This window comes from Polyodon spathula, chromosome 7, assembly GCF_017654505.1.
Source record: "Polyodon spathula isolate WHYD16114869_AA chromosome 7, ASM1765450v1, whole genome shotgun sequence".
NCBI classification, from domain to species: domain Eukaryota; kingdom Metazoa; phylum Chordata; class Actinopteri; order Acipenseriformes; family Polyodontidae; genus Polyodon; species Polyodon spathula.
Genome location: NC_054540.1, coordinates 19,940,434 through 19,960,611, shown reverse-complemented (window position 1 = coordinate 19,960,611; position 20,178 = coordinate 19,940,434). Strand labels below are relative to the sequence as shown.

The 20,178-nt window shown below is 37.0% G+C and overlaps 1 protein-coding gene across 6 annotated transcripts in view; it reads right to left on the bottom strand.

Annotated features, from left to right (window-relative positions):
* The window catches only part of LOC121318323 (calcium-dependent secretion activator 2-like), a 182,665-nt gene that overhangs the window by 80,469 nt on the left and 82,018 nt on the right, over window positions 1-20,178 (bottom strand). For all 6 annotated transcript variants that reach the window (XM_041254845.1, XM_041254846.1, XM_041254847.1 and 3 more), the window contains exons 7-8: window positions 15,936-16,047; window positions 13,071-13,210 (exon numbers count right to left, since the gene is read on the bottom strand). In XM_041254845.1, the coding sequence (XP_041110779.1) occupies window positions 13,071-13,210; window positions 15,936-16,047 (252 nt within the window). The remainder of the gene's footprint in view (window positions 1-13,070; window positions 13,211-15,935; window positions 16,048-20,178) is intronic.

The window sequence follows — 20,178 nt, the reverse complement described above, 5'->3', positions numbered from 1 at the left end:
CTCCAAAACTGTAGACATCTGCAAACTCTTCACTACCTCGCATCCTTCCCCACCCATACCGTATCCTCTGCTCACTCCCTGCCCATCACCCTCTGCAACATCTACTACTCTACCATCTACTGCTCCTTCTCACCCGTCTCAGATTCTGATCTCTTCTCCATGCTCCAGAGCCATAAACCCACCACATGCTCAGACTCACTCCCCACTCACCTCAGCTGACCTGGGACTCTCTGGCACTGCTCTCGCCTGGCTCTCCTCCTACCTCTCCAAGCGCATGTACCGGGTTGACCTGGCGTGGCTCACCCTCTGCCTCTCTGTCTTTTGTTAAGTGTCCCCCAAGGCTTAGTCCTGGGACCCCTCCTGTTTTCACTCTACACCCGCTCCCTGGGTCCCCTTATCTCCTCACATGGCTTCTCGTATCACTTCTATGCTGATGATACTCAAATCTTCCTCTCCTTTCCCACCTCTGACTCTGACATTTCCTCCCATATCTCTACCTGTCTCTCAGCCATCTCTTCCTGGATGCACTCGCATCATCTAAAACTCAATCTCCAAATCAGACCTCCTTTCCTCCCCCTCTTCCTCCCCCACTGATCGCTCTCTCTCTCTATTTCTAGATTCTGCTTGAATCTACCACCCTCTCTCTTTCCTCCTTCACCAAGAACCTTGGTGTTACCCTTGACCCCTTCATCTCCTACTCTCAGCACATCTGTACTCTGGCACGCTACTGTCACTTCTTCCTCAGCAAAATATATAGAATTTGCCCCTTTCTCACGACTACTCTATGCAGCTCCTAGTTCAGGCCCTGGCACTGTCCCGCCTTGACTACTGCAACTCCCTCCTGGCCGGCCTTCCTGCCTCTGCTACCCATCCGCTCCAGGTCATCCAAAACTCTGCTGCTCGCCTTGCCTTCTCCCTTCCTCGTTTCTCAAGCAAGCAAATATTTACTATGAGTTTTAACTGCTCTTAGTCAAACTCGCCCTTACTTATAATTTACTGTAATCTTCATTTTGCTCTTACTGTACTTTTATAACTGCTCTTTACCCAACCACCCAGTTTTTGGCCTGAAAAAGTTTCTTTTTTTTCCACTAAATCAACAGATGTAATTGTTCAGATTTACACATATCTAAAGACTAGCTAGGTCCCATATGCTATGAAGCATCAGTAAGTTGATGCAGCTAACAAAACAATTATACGTCTAGAGATGGGCATCAATTATCCTGCAGGAGAACAATTTAACTGTATTGATGTAAGAGCAATTGAGGTTTACAAGATACGTACTAACATTAAGAACTAGACCCTTTTGTTTGTGAAGTATGCTATGAATTAGAGTAAGCTTTTCAATTCACATATGCCAAGACAACCTTGGTGAGACAACCATTTCAGGCTTAGTAAATTGAAAGGGCATGTACTTGATGTATATCAAACACTCTAAGTTAATGGAACAAACAGTAGCAGCGTGTGATTACAATGAAGCTTCTGTCATGTTATGGGAATCTTTGTCTTCAACAGGGTATGAAAGAGAATTAACTTTTTTTTTTTTTTACTAATAAATACTCTCATATACTTCAGAAAGGACTAGCCGTGACAGATTGTCAGCCATTTAGATGAAGTAAAAGTGGCTGAAAAGGCATTCACTCACTCACAAAAGTGCCTTTACTTCACTATTAAGATCAACAGATGGCTGTTTAGCAGGATCACTCAACCTTAAAATCTGGGAAAAGTGCACAGGGGTCTAAATTCCCACAGCAGCTAGTTAAGCACATTCTCAGGTGTCTGTGAAATTAAACAGAGCGGAGAATCCACATGTCAGGTACAAAACTGACCAAGGTTGTATAATGATTATGATTCTTGGGAGTTATATGCCTGTTAATTTTCATTCACAGAATAATATTATACTAAATATGCAGTACAGTCAGTTTAAGTGATATCTTAATTAAACTGATTTTATACTTAACAGAAATGTCAGTAACATTCACCCCCACCCCCGCACCCCCACCATGGTTGTGCATACATAATTTTTCAGTACCATGAATAAGTAAATCAGCATGAATTCAATATACACACAATAAACAGACAGACTTAATATCCATACTTTTAACACATTTTTGCTAACAATATTAAGTTAGTGTCATGACTATGGATAAGCAGCCCTGCATGGGTAGTTTATGAAAAAAAAAAAAAAAAAAAAAAAAAAACATTTTATTAAAATATTTAATCTATTTTTGAATAGCGCTCCATTATCTATTCCGAGGTATAAAAAATATTTGGCAAACAACAAGTGGGATTAAAGGGCAATCCATGCCACACCACCAGTTATTTGCCATTCCTATTAAAGGGGTAACATTCTGGGGCACCGCTGCTCTTCTTCGATAGATTTTTCAATTCAATCATTTATATATATGTGAAAAACAGGTGATTATCTTTTTTTAGAATTCCAAAATATTTGGTAAGGAAGCAGTTTGAGTGTGGTAAAATGTTCAACAAATGTAAATACATTTACATTAGGTCCATTTGGTACAATGAAGACATTTTGTCACAAAATTTTATAAGCATATTTTAGTATTACTACTCATGCCACTGAGTGTTTTATGCTTATGGCACGACCTCAAATTGAGCTCAATTCAGGCATGAAGAGGAGTGTGGATGGTTCTCATCAACAATCCAGCCCAATTATTTAAGGTCAGTGCAGAATGACATTTCAATTAAAATTATATCCTCAGGCAATTAAAAACAGACATTCACCTCCTCTGGACTCATCACACATGCAGGTCCTCCTGAGTAATTACATTCAAGCAAGTAAACAGCTCTGGCTGCTACTCTTTAAATCCAGGAAAAACCCTTTAACTCCTTTATGCCTCAACTGTTTGGGATTGAGTTCCCCAGTCAATCACGTTTATATGAATACAAATGGAGATTGGCGTAATGTTCAATAAGTAAATAAAGAAATAGGTAACGTCGTTTTATCAGGCCATCTACAGGCCAATAACAGGTTAAAAATAATCACGCAATATGGCTTTCATCCAAAGGCTTCCTGTTTGTGTTGCTGTGACATTATTGTAAAAATTAGCTTGTGCAATTTAAAATGTACACTTTAAAATGTATGAAATACTAGACCTTGGTTTGCTTGATGTGGCATGTCATATTATTTTTATTATGTCATTATCGGTGGCGGAGCGATAGCAGGTACAGCAGGTGCAACTGCACACAGGCCCGTGCACTCAGAGGACCCCGGAGGGGTTCCAAAGTTTTTATTTATTTATCTATTTAACAATGATTATATCCCTCACATTTATATTTGCAGATGTTACACATTTGTATCACTGTAGCTGCCGGTGTGCGGTGCCAGAATTGTGAATTCTGTAATAATTTCTGTGATCGCATAACTGGGGAATCCTGGTAGGGTTAGTGATTAAAACTGTGTGTTTATTTTTTAAAAAATAGTGTAGTTACTGTTAGATGTAAAGATGACTGCAAAATAAAGTAAGCGAGTAGACAATGTTCTTATTCCGTACTGTTTCATACATGCTAACAGTCTGACAAATAAATACAGTTCAATATTGAACACTTGATTTGGTATGTTTGATGTTTATAAATAGTTACTGACGACAAATGGAAAGATGACTGCATCCAGGTAAGGAGTAACCTGTTTAAAAATTTCCGTACTGTTTGTTACATGCTACTGATCTGACAAATAAATACAGTTTGGTATTATGACCACGTCTTCTTGGGTAATGTTTAAACAGTTTATAAATATGGGTTCAGTTAACGTTTGGGGAGGGGGGGCCCACAATAAGGTCCTGCAGTGGGGCCCATCTTCCTCTTCCTCCACCACTGGTCATTATGGTACAATATGAATGCATTTAGCTTTAAAAAAAAAGAAAGCGTAATGCTAAAAGAAATCTTTTCTTACTTTTGTTCTAAAAACAAGAACATTATACGGATACAAGATTGGTGATGTTCATAATGATGAGAATTAAAAATCTTAGGATAAGCAAGTGTATGTTTTTTTTTCACTTCCTTGGAACATAGCAAGACTAAATACTGAGCACCTGTCACTAAAATCCCAATATATTAAAATACTTTATTAGGTTAAATATTATTCCAGTCTAGTCAGATTAAAATGCAAAAGGCTGTAAAATGTATGTCTGTTTCAAATACTGCAAAGTTTGTCAACAAGCTGATCATTGGAGCCATAATATTAAGTTCCAGTTAACTGAGAGTGCAGCTGAACATTTTGGGCTACATTTAATATGCCTTTATTCCAAAAGCTAATCAAAACTAGAAATACATTTTTACTTACCATATGCTACTTTATGTTGTATTTACCATAAATTAAAAAATTACTTTGATAAATGTGGAGCAAAACCTCACACTGGAGGAGAAACATAATTAATCAGTTAAGATACACTGCTTGCCTTTTAGTTTCATTAATTTCAGGTAGCTGTGGCTGTTCTTTACTGAACTCACTAGGAGTATCAGAAGGTTAATTTCATTGAAAGTTTTCATTGACTGTTTCAATTTTTTGATTCATGTTCCCAGTAAGAATTTGTATGTTAAGAACAGTATTTACACTCTTAAGAAAAGTGTTTCTCATGCCCATGTGAAAAACAAAAGCCTGGCTTATAATAATGATATCTGAAGTAAAAATAAATAAATAAATAAAATCGCAACTGTTGTATAAGTTAGTTCTGCGAGCATTTTTTTTTTTCAATCGGCTCCTCCTTTTGACATTTCCCGTTACAAACCGTCTGGTTACTACGGAAAACACGAACTCATTAACACCAGCAACAGAGCACACGCAACCACAGAGCGAATGAATAACTCACTAAAGAATACTAAAGTATAGTAAGCTCCCAGCAACAAGCAACATTGAACTGTAGGACTGGCAGGAAAAAAAATGCTCACAGAGATATAAAATATACTGCATGGGGTAGTGGGTGATAAATGAGAATTTAATACCAAACCTCAGGGTGGGATGCTTGGATAAATGCAACCCCTAGATTAGAACACTTTTGTTTTTGATCCGATGTTTCATACCGCAAAGACACGTTATATTTTAGGGGATTATTTTATTAATTTGCAGTGCCATCTGCTGGTTCTACTAGAAAAGGCAACTGCATCATCCTTTTTTTTTCTTCTCAAAAACTGTTTAATTAAACAGAATGTGCTGAAATCCTGTGAATGGGCAGGACGAAGTCCTCTCAAGACAGGCACATTCCTTTATATCAGATCGAGTTAACTGCAGTCTTGACAGTTGAGTAACGTTCTCACTTTTCAGCGTGTAGGTTCCCACGCTGATGACAGAATCAAATATTTATCAACAACAAGGAAAAAACAAGAAGTGCTCCAATCTGTCTGCAACCAGTTTACAGTACAGTACAGACCTGATAAGTCCAGGACATTACAGGAATAGATTTCTGGGGCTCTCGGCTCCCTACCAACCAATGATTCAAAGAGAAAATGAAAGAATTATAAAGCATTTGCCTTTACAAATAAATTGTTATGCACCTTTCTCACAGCCAAAAAAAAACTTTTCTTATTTATGTTCTAAAAATGGGGCGACAACATGATATGGATACAAGATGGCAGTGTTCATAATGATACGAAAGATAAATCTTACTACAAAGATAAGCTGGTGTATCTTTTTTCATAATCCAGGGAACATAACAGGCTCCTAGCTCCCTACTGATCAATGGTTAAATGAGAAAACAAAAGATCCACAATCTCATTCCATCCATCAAAACAGGGAATAGATGCTCATGGTACAAAGGCCAAGGAAGATACAGAAAACTGCTGTTCCAATGGAATGGGTCAAGCCACATATTTACTGTCTCCCTGCAAATATACAGGTGGGTCCTCCCAGGCCAGGATCTGACTCATACTGACCACTGGTTCTGGTCCACAAGGTCAGTGAACATGGGAGTACGGAGTTTTAATTAAAAAAAAAAACACATTACTGCACAGCAGGAAAGTATAATGACAATTGGAAAGCAACATCAGAAATTAATATGATACAATGAAGCTGGAATCTATTGACTTAATTAAGATGTGATAGGGCATTCATTGAAGTGCTGTGACTGAACCAGTATGCAGGGACATAAATAATAGAAACTTAATTAAACCGTGTTGACCTTTCATATACTGCTAAATGTTTCTGGCAGTTCTTACAAATGCTTCAATTTTTTATTTTTATATTTGAATCTTTAAAAAATATTTATTGTGGTAAGGACTTTACAAAGAAAATAGTCCATGTTTTTATAGTTTAAACATGTGTAATGTTTCATTTAAACAAATTGTGACTACAATTTTAAATTAGGCAGAACCTCAATTATACAACACAAACTAATGAATTCACCAAGGGAGAAGAAACCCCTTATTAAATGGGTATGTAAAAAATGTAAAATATCTCCAGGCAAGGATGTGAACAACACTTATACAGGTTGTCAGTAACAAATTATATCACCATGACCTACATTTACAGTATGCAGAATGACATCTTACAAGAAATGGTCATGCACAGGACAATCAGAATCGGGCAAGTCATGTGGAAATGTGGATTTCCTCCCCAGTTTCAGAGTCTTGTCTGACCGACACAGGATTTCCCTGTACTTTGCACCATCCATTCTCCCCTCTATCCTGACAAGTCGACCTGCTTATTTTTGATGTGTGAACACTGACTCCCATCTCAGACACAGAACATTGCTCTCTCAAGGTCATTGTTGGCTTCAGACTGACATCCTGAACTAGTTTCCTGCTTGCTCAGCTGCTCAGTTTGGGAGGGCAACCTGATCTGGCTAGTGTCTGGGTGGTATCAAAGGGGTTGAATACTTATGCAACTGAGATTAATCTGTTTTTCTCTGTAAATCTTATTTATATTCAATATGCATTTTTTAACTTTATCAATGTGGCTTAGTTTGTGTAGATTCTACATGTAAAGTCTAATTTGAAAGCGTTGTGGAGTACGCTCAGGTACCAAAAAAATGTGAAAACTTTGCAGGTGGGCAAATACTTCTGCAAACCACTGTGTGTGTGTGTGTGTGTGTGTGTGTCTCTCTCTCTCTCTCTCTCTCTCTCTCTCTCTCTCTCTCTCTCTCTCTCTATATATATATATATATGTGTGTGTGTGTGTGTGTGTGTGTGTATATATATATATATATATATATATATATATATATATATATAGTTAATAAGATACATAGATAAAATTTTGTTTAAAGAGACAGAAAGAGCAGGTATTCATTAACTATAAATGGCATGTATGCATCATTTAAGCACCATTTGGTTATCTATCATGCTACACACCTCTATCACGGCACAACATGTAAACAGTTCACTGTGAACTATTACATATCCCAGTTTAATACATGTAAACTCCAGTGAACCACTTGCATTTGAAGTGTTATGATTCTACAGGTGACAGGTAGATGGCGCTAGTACACTTTTCTTTCAAGGTTTAGTTTCACACAAATTAAGATTTTTTAAAGCACACTGCTTTATCACACTACCTTCAGGACAGGCCTTTTATAGAAAGTGTTCTGCTATTGCCTTTCTTCTGTTACTTTTGTTTCCACCTGGCACTTCTGACTGTGGAATAACATAGACTGCAACACAATCTCTAGCCAAAACAAGCAAACTTAAACACATGAATGATCTTGATGGTACTTGGAAGTAGAGAAGAATGACTATATGTGGGTGAACAGGGGAATGTAAAAAAAAATAGAATCATAATCAAAGCACATTATATGAACATCACATGAACCTAGATAGGTGGTACTTGGCACTGCGTTTAGTACGGGTACATAAACCACAATACGGTGAGAAGTCATATTGAGAGCACAACTGCCAGCCTGGTAGCTGGTTGTGTAAGTTGTGCAGACACGCACTGTTTAATGTGATCAGCAGGGAATGTCCTCTGTGTTAAATCTAATGGAAACAAAGCCAACACTAGTCTTTAGCACCGTTTTTGTTAAAAGGAATGTGAGAGCTTATTTTGCCCCAGGAGACAGCAGATGCACCAGCTGTCACCTGCAGAGTCACTCTGTAATTCCTTCTCAACCCACTGCTCTCAGAACTCAAGCATTGCCAATGTATCCTTCATGTGAACATATTTAGCATACTGATTTCCTACAAAGATGTACACAGTCTAAAGAGATGGTTGTTTTTTGGGGTATATTTTGTCGGCGTTTCATCATTTCCCATTTCACTGCTTTCTGGGTGTTCCTCAAGCACCCATACTGCAAAGTTATACGTATTGGTGTTATTACAGTAATACTGTACCATTACATGAGTGATCATGAAAAACAATTGGGTGCCTCACGGTTTTTCTTTATTATCTAAGTTACTAGTTAGTTATCATCTCTGGAATTGCTTTAAAAAGGCAACATTTTTATAACATAGTTTAAGTTCTGCAATCTACTATGTATGTTCTCCACCTAACGTCAGGAACTTAATACCTCAAATTAAATACTGGTATTGACTGCAACTGAAAATATCCTTTCACATTATCTAAACTGTTAGCATATCTGGCATTAACACCACACCTACTACAGGCTTTTTGTTGACATAGGGATTGTCTCTGTGCAAATAACTGTTTCTATGCTACGTAGGAACATATCAAATGGTGACAGATTATTTTGAGGGACATGTTTTTAGTTTATGAGCTGTTAACAACTAGCTCAATATTATATTAAATACATAAATACATAAATAAATAAATAAATAAATAAATAAATAATAAAAATAAAAATAAACATTGTTCCTTTCTTGTTACTGGCTAGTTAATATACATAAACCTACTCAGATGCCTGGGATTATATTTGTCTAAAGGCAATTAAAGATGCCACTACAGTAAGAGTTAGCAAATAATATCAGGTTTTATTTTATTTCTTTTTTTTGTATTAGTTTGTAAATAGCTTCAAAATATCAACTGACTTTCTGTGACATGTTAGTAAGATAGTTGTTAAGGTTAATAAACTGTATATTTATTTATTAAACTAACTTAAATAAATTTATATAGGATAAACGTTGGTAAAACCACTTGCTAGTTCTTATTTTCGTACCAAAAATAACAATGTAGAAATCATCTATAGTTTGTTTAGTTTTTATATTTGCTGTTTGTCCTGTCTCTGTTCCACTCTGAATGGCTAGAGGTTGCTATCAATTATCTCAGTGATCTGTTAGTATAGTTTCACTGTCACTGTTCTGACAGATCTCGTTGACTGAAGCAGCGACAGATTACTCTCATTCGTTTAATTGACTGTCAATCATCCAGACCTGTACCCACTGTGCGCTTTCATTTGCTAGCTCAAGCGCCTGTCATTCAAAGCGCCTACTTCTGAAATTAGCAGGTTAAGGAGTAGATAGGCTTTTGCTAGGTACACGATGACAGTTACTAGTTAGAGGAAAACACTTAATGAGTATTGTGCACAATCCCCTGACCGACGTCTCCGCGGCAGGATAAAGCAGGCCCGTCTGCCTTACCTTCCAGTGCTGAAGAATATATACTTGTAAATATATGCTATATAAGTCTGTAATACACTTTTATATGCTTATTTGAGACACTTTTTAAAATTTGTGTAGGATCTTTATATTTACAAGGTATAGCTCTGATGTGACCAAACGTTATTTCAACTGGAATGTCGGTAACCATGGTTTTGTTGAATGCTGAATATAATGGGGCTTCACTAAATTAGACATTCCTCAATGGCATAAAAAGTCTTTTCTTTTTTTATTTATTTTTTTGAAAGCATAAAGGTCGATTTCACCCGTTCTCTGCTTTAATCAAAATATAAAGATAAAAAAAAAAAAAAAAAACAGTAAATTCTTTCTAAAATAAATGTTGATTTGTCAAAACAAAAAAAAAAAAAAAAAAAAAAAAAAAATTGAATAGTAGCAAGCCTATATACAGGCATCTCCAAAATTATTGGCACCCTTGATAAAATAGGACATAGGATTACATCCCCCAGAATACCTTGGGGTTGGAATTAGAGCCATAATTGGAATCACCTGACTAATATAATGAGCCAATGATCAAGCAAGCAGGCAGGTATATAAAACAAGGTGTCGGCATGTGCACGTGCATATATATATATATATACAGGCACGTCCAAAATTATTGGCACCCTTGATAGATGAGCAAAAAAGGCTGTATAAAATAAACAACACAGGTAATGAGCTATATTGTAATTTTCCACCATGTGGAATATATTGTACTTTATTAATGATTCAAGGGAATCAATCAAAATTACACATTTCTCAAATTGTACATTTATTTCCAAAAAAATTAAGTGTCACAATTATTGGTACCCTTGTTTTCAGTACTTTGTGCACCCTCGGCTTGCAAGGATAACAGCACTGAGCCTTTTTCTATAATTTTTTATGAGAATGGAGAACACACTGGAAGGTATCTTACACCATTCCTCCATACAGAATCTTTCCAATCATTGATATCATTCGGTCTGCGCTTATGGACTGCCCTCTTCAATTCATCCACAGGTTTTCAATGGGATTCAAATTCGGAGACTGAGATGGCCATTGCAAAATGTTGACTTTGTGGTCAATTAACCATTTCTTTGTGGATTTTGATGTGTGCTTGGGGTCACTGTCTTGCTGGAAGATCCACTTGCGGCCAAGTTTTAGCCTCCTGGCAGAGGCAACCAAGTTTTTGGCAAAAATGTCCTGGTTGGCTAAAATGTCCAGAGTTCATGATGCCGTTCATCTTAACAAGGGCCCCAGGACCAGTGGAAGCAAAATAGCCCCATAACATCAAAGATCCATCAACATATTTTACAGTAGATGTGAGGTTCTTTTCTGCATGCACATCCTTCTTTCGACAGCAAACGCACCACTGGTGTGCGTGGCCAAAGAGCTCTATTTTCGTCTCATCTGACCATAGCACCTGGTTCCAATCCAAGTGCCAATGCCTTTTAAGTCCAGGTGCTTACATTTGTTGGTTGCTCTCAATAAAGGCTTTTTTTCTGGGATCCCTTCCAAATAGGCTATTGGCATGGAGGTGGCATCTAATTGTAGATTTGGCTTTTTTTTCTGCAATTGGCTGGAGGTGGCATCTATTGTAGATTACTTATATAGATATATATATATATATATATATATATATATATATATATATATATATATATATATATATATATATATATATATATACCTTATTTTTACCTTTCGACAAAAAAATGGAAACACCTGGGTAAATGGGGGACACCAAGTATATTGAAAGCAAGGGCTTCCACACAGGTGTGGCTCATGTGTTAATAAATAACACCCCAGCATGCTTATGGTCATATATAAAAATGATGGACAGGTCTGGTTGCCTATAATTATGGCTAGAATGGCTGCAAGAGGAGACCACAGTGACTTTGAAAGAGGGCTGATTGTTGGGGATTCTGGAACGACACTTGAGCAAGCGTTTTCCCACCTCCATCAACCAGGCGTGAGTTGATTGACTTTCTCGTGGAAGAATGGTGCTGCATCCCTCCTCTAGAATTCCAGAGGCTGACAGCCACGGCGCATAATGGCCATACTTGCCGCACGTGGTGGCCCAACACCCTATTAAGTGACTTTACATTGGTATTTCCATTTTTTTGTCCACTACCTGTGTGTGTGTGTGTGTGTGTCTGTATGTATGTGTGTGTGTGTGTGTATATATATATGTGTATGTGTGTGTGTGTGTGTGTGTGTGTGTGTGTGTGTGTGTGTGTTTATCAGCTCATGGACGGATGGCCTGACATTCTCCTCTAGAATTTTCTGATACAATGCAGAATTCATGGTTGTGTCAATGATGGAAAGCCGTCCAGGTCCTAAGGCAGCAAAGTAGCCCCAAACCATCACACTCCCACCACCACGCTTGATGGCTGGGATGAGGTTCTTCTGTTTGAATGCAGTGTTTGGTTTTCACCAAACATAATGTTTCTCATTGAGGCCAAAAAGTTCTACCTTTGACTCATCTGTCCAGAGAACATTGTTCCAGAAGTCTTGTGGATCATCTATGTGCTCTTTGGCAAACTTCAGATGGGCAGCAATTCTTTTTAGAGTGGTTTCCTCCACACTATCCTTCCATGAACACCATTATTGTTCAGTCTTTTTCTGATAGTTGAGTCATGAACACTCACATTCTTTGTGACTTCCTTTATGATTTTCCGGTTTGTTCTTCGAGAGATTTTGGTAGAACGACCACTCCTGGGTAGAGTGACTGTGGTTTTGAACTTTCTCCATTTGTAGACTATCTGTCTGACAAATCCTTAGATCCCCAAATCCTTAGAAATGGTTTTGTAACCCTTTCTAGACTGATGAGCATCAATAACTGTTTTTCAGAGGTCCTCAGAGATTTCTTTTGATCGTGGCATGACGTGTTTCCACACACCTGTATGGTGAAGGCCAAACTCACAAAGTTTCTGATCTTTATATAGGGTGGGACCTCCCAAACTCACAACTAAATATCTACCTAATTATTTAAACACCTGATTCTAATTATCCCATTTATTGAGCTGATAAAACCAGGGTTCACAAACTTTTTCACATACCCTGAATCTTAATTACTCATTGTTTGTCTAATTCATACATCATTTTGTTTCAAAAGACATGGAATTGGTTAATATATACCCTATTGGATATTTAAGAAAATACTGGTTTTGATACAAGGCGGCTATCATGGTAAAACTTTTTTTTGGCACTAATATATATATATATATATATATATATATATATATATATATATATATATATATATATATATATATATATATATATATATATATATATATATATAGATATAGATATAGATATAGATATAGATATAATATTACTGCTCAACTGCTCCAGCCAGCCTAGAGTTTGTCAAAGTGAGAAAAGGTTCTCTTTCCCAGTTAAGTCATAAAGCCTCTGTACAACCTGGCAATATGCCTGACTATACAGTCAGATTTGCACTGGCTCTGTATTGCACAACAGATTCCACACATTGTACCTGAATTTAGACACTGCTATTTCTCACACTCTCGTCATAAGCAGTCATATTTTTTTTTTAACATAATACACGTTTAAAAAAAAATACCTACCCGCAGTGCTTTGTATTTGGTGGTTTGTCCATCCGTACAGCAAGCTTGATTCTGAGCTCTGAGTCTTGGCTGTTTTTTGGAACTATCATTTTGTGCAGCTCTGGAGACTTTGAGCTGTTTGGCGTTGGATACAGAACAACCTGTTAAAAGGACAGAGAAAAATCTATCAATATTTAAAGCTGCAAGTAAGTTAGCGACTGGATGTCATGAATATGATATGGCAGATTGAGTGTGGCAGCTTGTCACTGTATGCTTGAATCAGGGCTGGCATTGCTGAGGCTAGGCTAATAAACCCACTAACTCCATCACATTCACTAGATGTGTTTATCACAGATTTGTTTATATTCTGACAAATAGGTGTTTTCTATTATGAACAACACATTTTCCAGTTTTTTACTAAAAGCACAACAGTACCTGGTAATGGGAACAGAAAAAAAAATGTCAGTAAAAATAAAACGCAATTGGCTAGACCCCAGGAATCTAAAATCAGACCCAACAGTGAGAATCCTTACCCAGTACAATGCTTAACAGAATCATAGATGGCATCTTCGTTAAAGGAAAGCTATAATTACCTATTAATAGAACACACTACATAGTACCCCACACAGTAATAAAAATTTAACAACAGTGAATCTGTATGAACGTGGATTCTCCTCCATTGCATAAAGTTCGACAGCAAGTGATCACATGATCTAAAGTGAAGTCATCCCACACACCACAGCCTAGAGGCAGACATATTGGAAAGCTTCTGCATCTTGAAACAGGTTTGCAGAGATTATTATCAGTGCAATGTAAAAGTGATTTAAACCAAGTTAGTCACTGGTTGTCATATTTAACAATAAATTAAGTCTTCTTTAGTAGTCTAGGCCAAATTTGCATTCATTTTCTTTCAATATATGTCTTGTTCACAACTGTAGTTGCTTTGCAAAGAATGTAAGACACAACACTTGTACAGTAATTACCTAGCCTTGTTGGGTACAATAATTGCCTATATTAAGGTCACAGCATAGTTTTGCAGAAATTCAAGCAAAAAAATAGCTAACATGGTGTGTAGTGCTTATTGTAAATCATGTACTGTATGAGAATTTAACCATTAAGGATTTGTCAAAAATCCAAGAGATCTTATCCTGTGTCTTTATTTTTGTCATTTATAATAATGTAATATGATGTGTGTTAGGTATCTCTTACAATATAAATAATTTCTCACAGTTTAAGCAGACAGAATCGCTTTAGCTTCACGTCACAGTCCACTCACCCAAACTGCACAACAGGACATCTCTTACAACATTAAGAGACACCTCACACACATAAGAACATAAGAACATAAGAAAGTTTACAAACGAGAGGAGGCCATTCAGCCCATCTTGCTCATTTGGTTGTTAGTAGCTAATTGATCCCAGAATCTCATCAGGCAGCTTCTTGAAGGATCCCAGGGTGTCAGCTTCAACAACATTACTGGGGAGTTGATTCCAGACCCTCACGATTCTCTGTGTAAAAAAGTGCCTCCTATTTTCTGTTCTGAATGCCCCTTTGTCTAATCTCCATTTGCGACCCCTGGTCCTTGTTTCTTTTTTCAGGTTGAAAAAGTCCCTTGGGTCGACATTAACTTATGCTGCACACCTTTAAATGCTTCACACCTCAATCTAAAGGACATGAATAACAAATGGTGATCAGAAAGGAATACTAGGGGTGACCAGGACTATAAAATCCACATTAAATCAGATTCAAGATTTAATTTAGTGATAAATAGTGGTATAAGTAAATCACCCTTGGTGTACACTATCAGGGCTAATATAAAGTGAAAGGGTAGTGGTATACAGAAACACAGCTGTTCAGTTCATTCAAACAGGACCCACGGTATTTTACATATATTTCTATGTGCACACAGTAACATAGATTTTGCATAATTAAGCCTAGGTTCTTGCACTAGTGTGCTGAAAGGAGCCGTTGGGGCAAAGCCTGGTGGAACCACCTCCATGTTGTAGGAGTACTAAAAAATCTGTTGGTATTAAGATATCTTTGTTTCTTTCCAGGCTTTTGCTGCTGGATCAAAGACATATGCTAACACATAAGCACTGCAAATAGTGATTACACAGAACTGTTGTGCCACTGGCCTACTATAATGTTAGTTACCATGTAAAGCATATTCAGCTCCATTCTGTAAAGAAAATCTCTGTTTTATTGTGGTTACGGAAATAGGTCTCTAATAAGCATGTGCATTGCTGCACCACCAAGCTACGAAATTGTCTTTCACAGACACTAATTAAGGCTCTTATGAGTAAAGTGTGTGGGTGTTTTTTTTGTTTTTTTAATGAAGTGGTAGCATCAGCTAAAATGAAAAACAAAAATTAACGGCTATATCATTCTGCTGCTGTAAGAAGTCGACAAAGTGAATTTAAATAATTTCAGCTATAGAGAAAGTAAAACTGGAAAAGTTAGTGAATTCCATCTCCCGTCCTCAAAACAATTGCTCCCCTGCTGTCACTACAAGCATTTTTTATTACAATGTGACCAACCCACAAAAACCTTCAGATTTAACTTGAACATTTTTAATGAACCAAGTGAAAAAAAACCTGTAATGTAACTAAAGGTGGTCATGTAAAAGGAGTCCACTTGGCTTCATTCAGAAAACCTCAGAAGGAAATACCTTTTATGTAGGTTAGGGGTGCAGTTTTAGTAAAAACAATAACACACAAAATGCCACAGCAAGCTGCTGGTCTTTATGCCTGCAAAGAGATTAAATGAAGGTTAGGTCTGGCTCCTAGTTGTAATGCACATCAAATGAATAGATCCAGCCAACCATTATCCTTCCAGTGAGAACTACAGGTCCCAGAGTTCCTCAGCTCTGCAGAAAAAAAAAAATACCTTTCCCAATTCTTTGTCTTCCAGGGCAAGGACCCCAGTACTTTCAGTGAAGAGTTTCACTTTGACAACGGGGAGAGGATGAGTGGTGGTGAAATCCCCTTGGGTCCCCCACCTGCAAAACAAGAAGGTTCATTATGCAGCAGAATTGTGGCTGGAGGCTCAACAGGGACCTCATAGGTTTGAGAGCAGATTCTTGATTCTCTTGGTTTGGTCATTTATTGTTCTGTTTGTAGTATTAAAAATGGGAAGCTTAATAAGCTGACCATGAACACCTTTAACTATGTTATCCTATGTATTTACAATAAATTTGATAAATGCCGTTACCATTAATCTGTGATATAGGCGTTCGCACAGAGAATTAGTTGACTGACAGGCCTGTGTGTTTATTTTTTTCAGAAGTACTTATGATTTTATACCTTGTTAGTAAACTGTTTGTTACAATCTTTATAAACAGCAGCTGTGAAAGAAATGCAACCCCCCCCCACTATAATTCCTATACTAACCTTGCTAAAATAAATCAGCTTTTAAGAATCAAGCAATCCACTTATAAGAATAATTTCGGGACAAACCGACTACATGTAATACGGTACTGTACAAAGTGCAATGATGTGTTGTGACAGAGACAGAATGATTCTTGGTGATAAATCTCCCTCCTGACTTGTGAGGGTGCTGCGTAAAGGGAACAAAGTGCCATGGACTGGATGGCCAGACAATGAATTCCCAGGGTTAGGTGGAAGTCAGACATCTAGAAAGGGGGCAGAGCTACAATACACCAAGTCATCAACCCGGAAGGGAAATGATTTGGCAGCCACGGATTGGAAGCCTTGAGTAAACATAATCATGAATATAACAGGTTGCTTACCCACAAGGACTTGTCCTGTTTGTTTTGATGTGTTCTACTCAGCATGCTTTTGCCAAGTGTACCCATATTGGTCCGCTTTTAAGAATCAGCTGCTTATAAGAATCAAATCATCTGGGACAGATGTGATTCTTATAAACGGGATGCACTGTATAATGTATGTACATGTTGAAATAGACAACCGACACCGGGTCAGTCCTAACTATAATGGACAGGTTGAACTATTGCTACAATTAATGTTTGTATCTGTGTAAAAAAAAAAAAAAAAAGAAATATATTATTAATTTTTTTTTGTGCATGATAAGAAAATGGTATTTCAGAATCTTCCTTTAGAGCACTGCTCTATATAGGGTGAAGTTACTAAATAATGATTTACTCTGTGTGTTGCCCTGGATGGCTCCTGAATGTAACAGCAGGACTAAATCTGCCCCGTTCCAACTCTTCAAAGCACAGCTTGAAATGCCATAAAATACTAAACATAATAGACCTGTCTTTTAGCAGCAAATAATGCAACCCATGTACTGCTATGCACGGTAGATTCAAACACATATTCTGACAAAAACAAATATGCTGAGAAAAATGAAAACTGAAATCAATCTGGGGGACATTTCCAGTTATATTTCTCTGTCTCATCTATGGAATAACCAATCCTACTCATCCTAGTGCCCTTTAAAATCTTGTTATCTTAACTGGGTTCACATCAATAGTTCTGCTACAAATGGGTTTCAAATCAGAAAACACACATGTGCTGCAGTCCTTACCGATTAGAAAATGTGTATTCCTTTTGAAGCTTAATACTGAAAGAAAAAAAAAAAAATTCCTGTGTAGTTATGAATAGTACACAAGCACAAGGAATGGCTGCACAGCCTACAGGGTTCTGTTCATACAGCAGCTGTATGTACTGCAGGGTGTGAAAACCATTGAGGCTCTGTGTGCCCTCTGACACAAGCCATTCTCAGGAAAGCTGCAGTCTCCAGCTGCTCTTTATCTAGTCCTTGTCTAGCAGAGGCATTCTGAATTTGTTGCTAACATTTGAAATACACAACAAAAGATTGTTGTCCTTTTTTTATTTAAACTCATGTTTGATTATTTAACAGTGTGTATTGTATTATGTACTTCTGGGTTTATCTTCATAGTACTTAGTCTTACTGGTAATGGGTACAAAAGATTAAAAATAATAATAAAACTTTTCATATTAGCTAGAACCAGACGATCACTGTACATTTGCATGTTTTTTTTCCAGCAGAGCAGGATCAATTATGCCGACTAGTGACACTGCTACTAATAGATGCTTTTCAAACGTACTAAGATTGACCGAAGTTCAGGGAATGACACCAAAATATTTCGTTTTGCATGTTTATAAAGCATTTGACATTTTAACTACATTTTACAATATAATTAGTTTAGAGTTTGTGACCCCAGAATACAAAACTCTTGGTAATGTCACTGCATACAACTCAATAACCAATCACAAATTTGAAAATTTGTGTGACCTTTTATGGAATCCAAAAAAGTACTCCTATTTAAAAAGTGTGAATACACTTAAAATTTGTTCTGACTGGGATATCACCATGGGTTGGAACCTGTATTAATGGACATTTGATCATTTTACTTTTTAATTACCATAATTCAACAATTGTGACACATGATTTAACTCATTTTCAAACTGCACACAAAACTTTGTCAAAATGATCATTCACGCTACATTAAGAGGATTATGAGGTTTCTTAGATAGGTTTTAACTAAACCATACAAATCTTTCATCTTTAGTTATACAGTTACGGTTAATTTGATCATAACATCCCTATTGCTGCTCCATTTCCAGAGGCAAATCAAAACTCTACATCTCATAATATGACAACTGTAAAAATCAATTGACACAGGTTCGGCTGCAAAGATTCAATCTTTATGCATACATATTGGGGCAATGTACAGATAAGCGAGCTAAGGAAAGAAATTCCACAGACGTTCCATTTAGAAACTATAATAATGTATAAGGAAATCCTATTGTGAACTCAAGTTTACTGGCAAAGGAGACTTTCAGCCTACAGGAAAGGCACTGTAATGAACTGGCATCCCGGGTCATTAAACTGAATGGAAGGGCAAGGGCTGGACACAAAACGCAAACCATACAGTTCAAAGACAAGCGCCTTACCATTCAGCTAAAGAGAAAGCTCTCTAATTAACAGGTAGATACGTGTCTTATGCTGCGGTCAGTATTATTAACTCATCAGCTGAAGGAGGAAATTCATTACATTCTCCGTCCGCTTAAATCAAAGCACGTCCTCAAGCTTGCATCACCTAGGCTCAGGCAGGGAGTTTCAACATCGGGCTCACTGTCCCCAAAGATTATGAGCAACTACATAGAATCACACGTCTTGCAAGCCAGCATACATCCTATAGCTTATAATAATGCAAAGAACACAGAAATTAAATTACCTGTTTCAACCACAGGGGTCAGGATTCACACAGTTCCAGACAAATGACTTGCCACTCAATTAAAGAGCAAGCTCTGGAGTCGAGAGGCAAGTAAGGGTCTTATGCTGATGTCAGTACTTTTAACTTATCAGCCACTAGGAAGAGATTATTACAACCCTCATGGCAATTGCAAACTCACAATCAGACATTATAAAGTCTATTTATGACCGATGCAATTAGGGTTCAAAAACAAAACTATATTTCAAAACACACTTATATCCAATAAAATGTTCATTCTCTGGTACAGTTGGTAAACTAGCCATTGGCCAAACTAAGTGTTTAACATAAATCCTGTGTCAAGTTTGCATGGGAATACGTATTTATAATTGTATAAATAAATACAAAATAAATACAGAACTAGAGAGATCAGGAAAATGAAAACGTAGATATATGCATTGAATATACATAATATACATTTGTATTGCCCCCTCCATTACACAATGGAGAATCCCATTTAAATTTAGCATGTTGAGTAGACCAGACCTGGAAATTACTGTACTTTATATTATGTAGCAGGTTAGTAATTCCCTGCCTTTCCTAAAATACCATAAATTAAATTGTTTCATAATTGAAACAAACAATGACAAAAGCTCCAGGACTTAAGACAAAGCTATTATCATCTCCAAAGCTAAACAGCACACGAATACAAACCATTTTTGATTCACAGATTAATAGTTTCTAAAAGATGCCTTAGGATTGAATGAAATATCTCACTAGAAATTGAAACATGTGTTTCTTCAAGGAAATAGGAATATTCAGAATTCAATCTGAAAATAATAATACTGTATGATATTGATACACGTTAAAAGTTCATTTAGATTAGAAAATAATTCTATAAATCTGTTTTGCACTTCCATTGGCTGCATACAGGAGGTTTCAAAACATGCAGTTTTGAAAGAAATACAT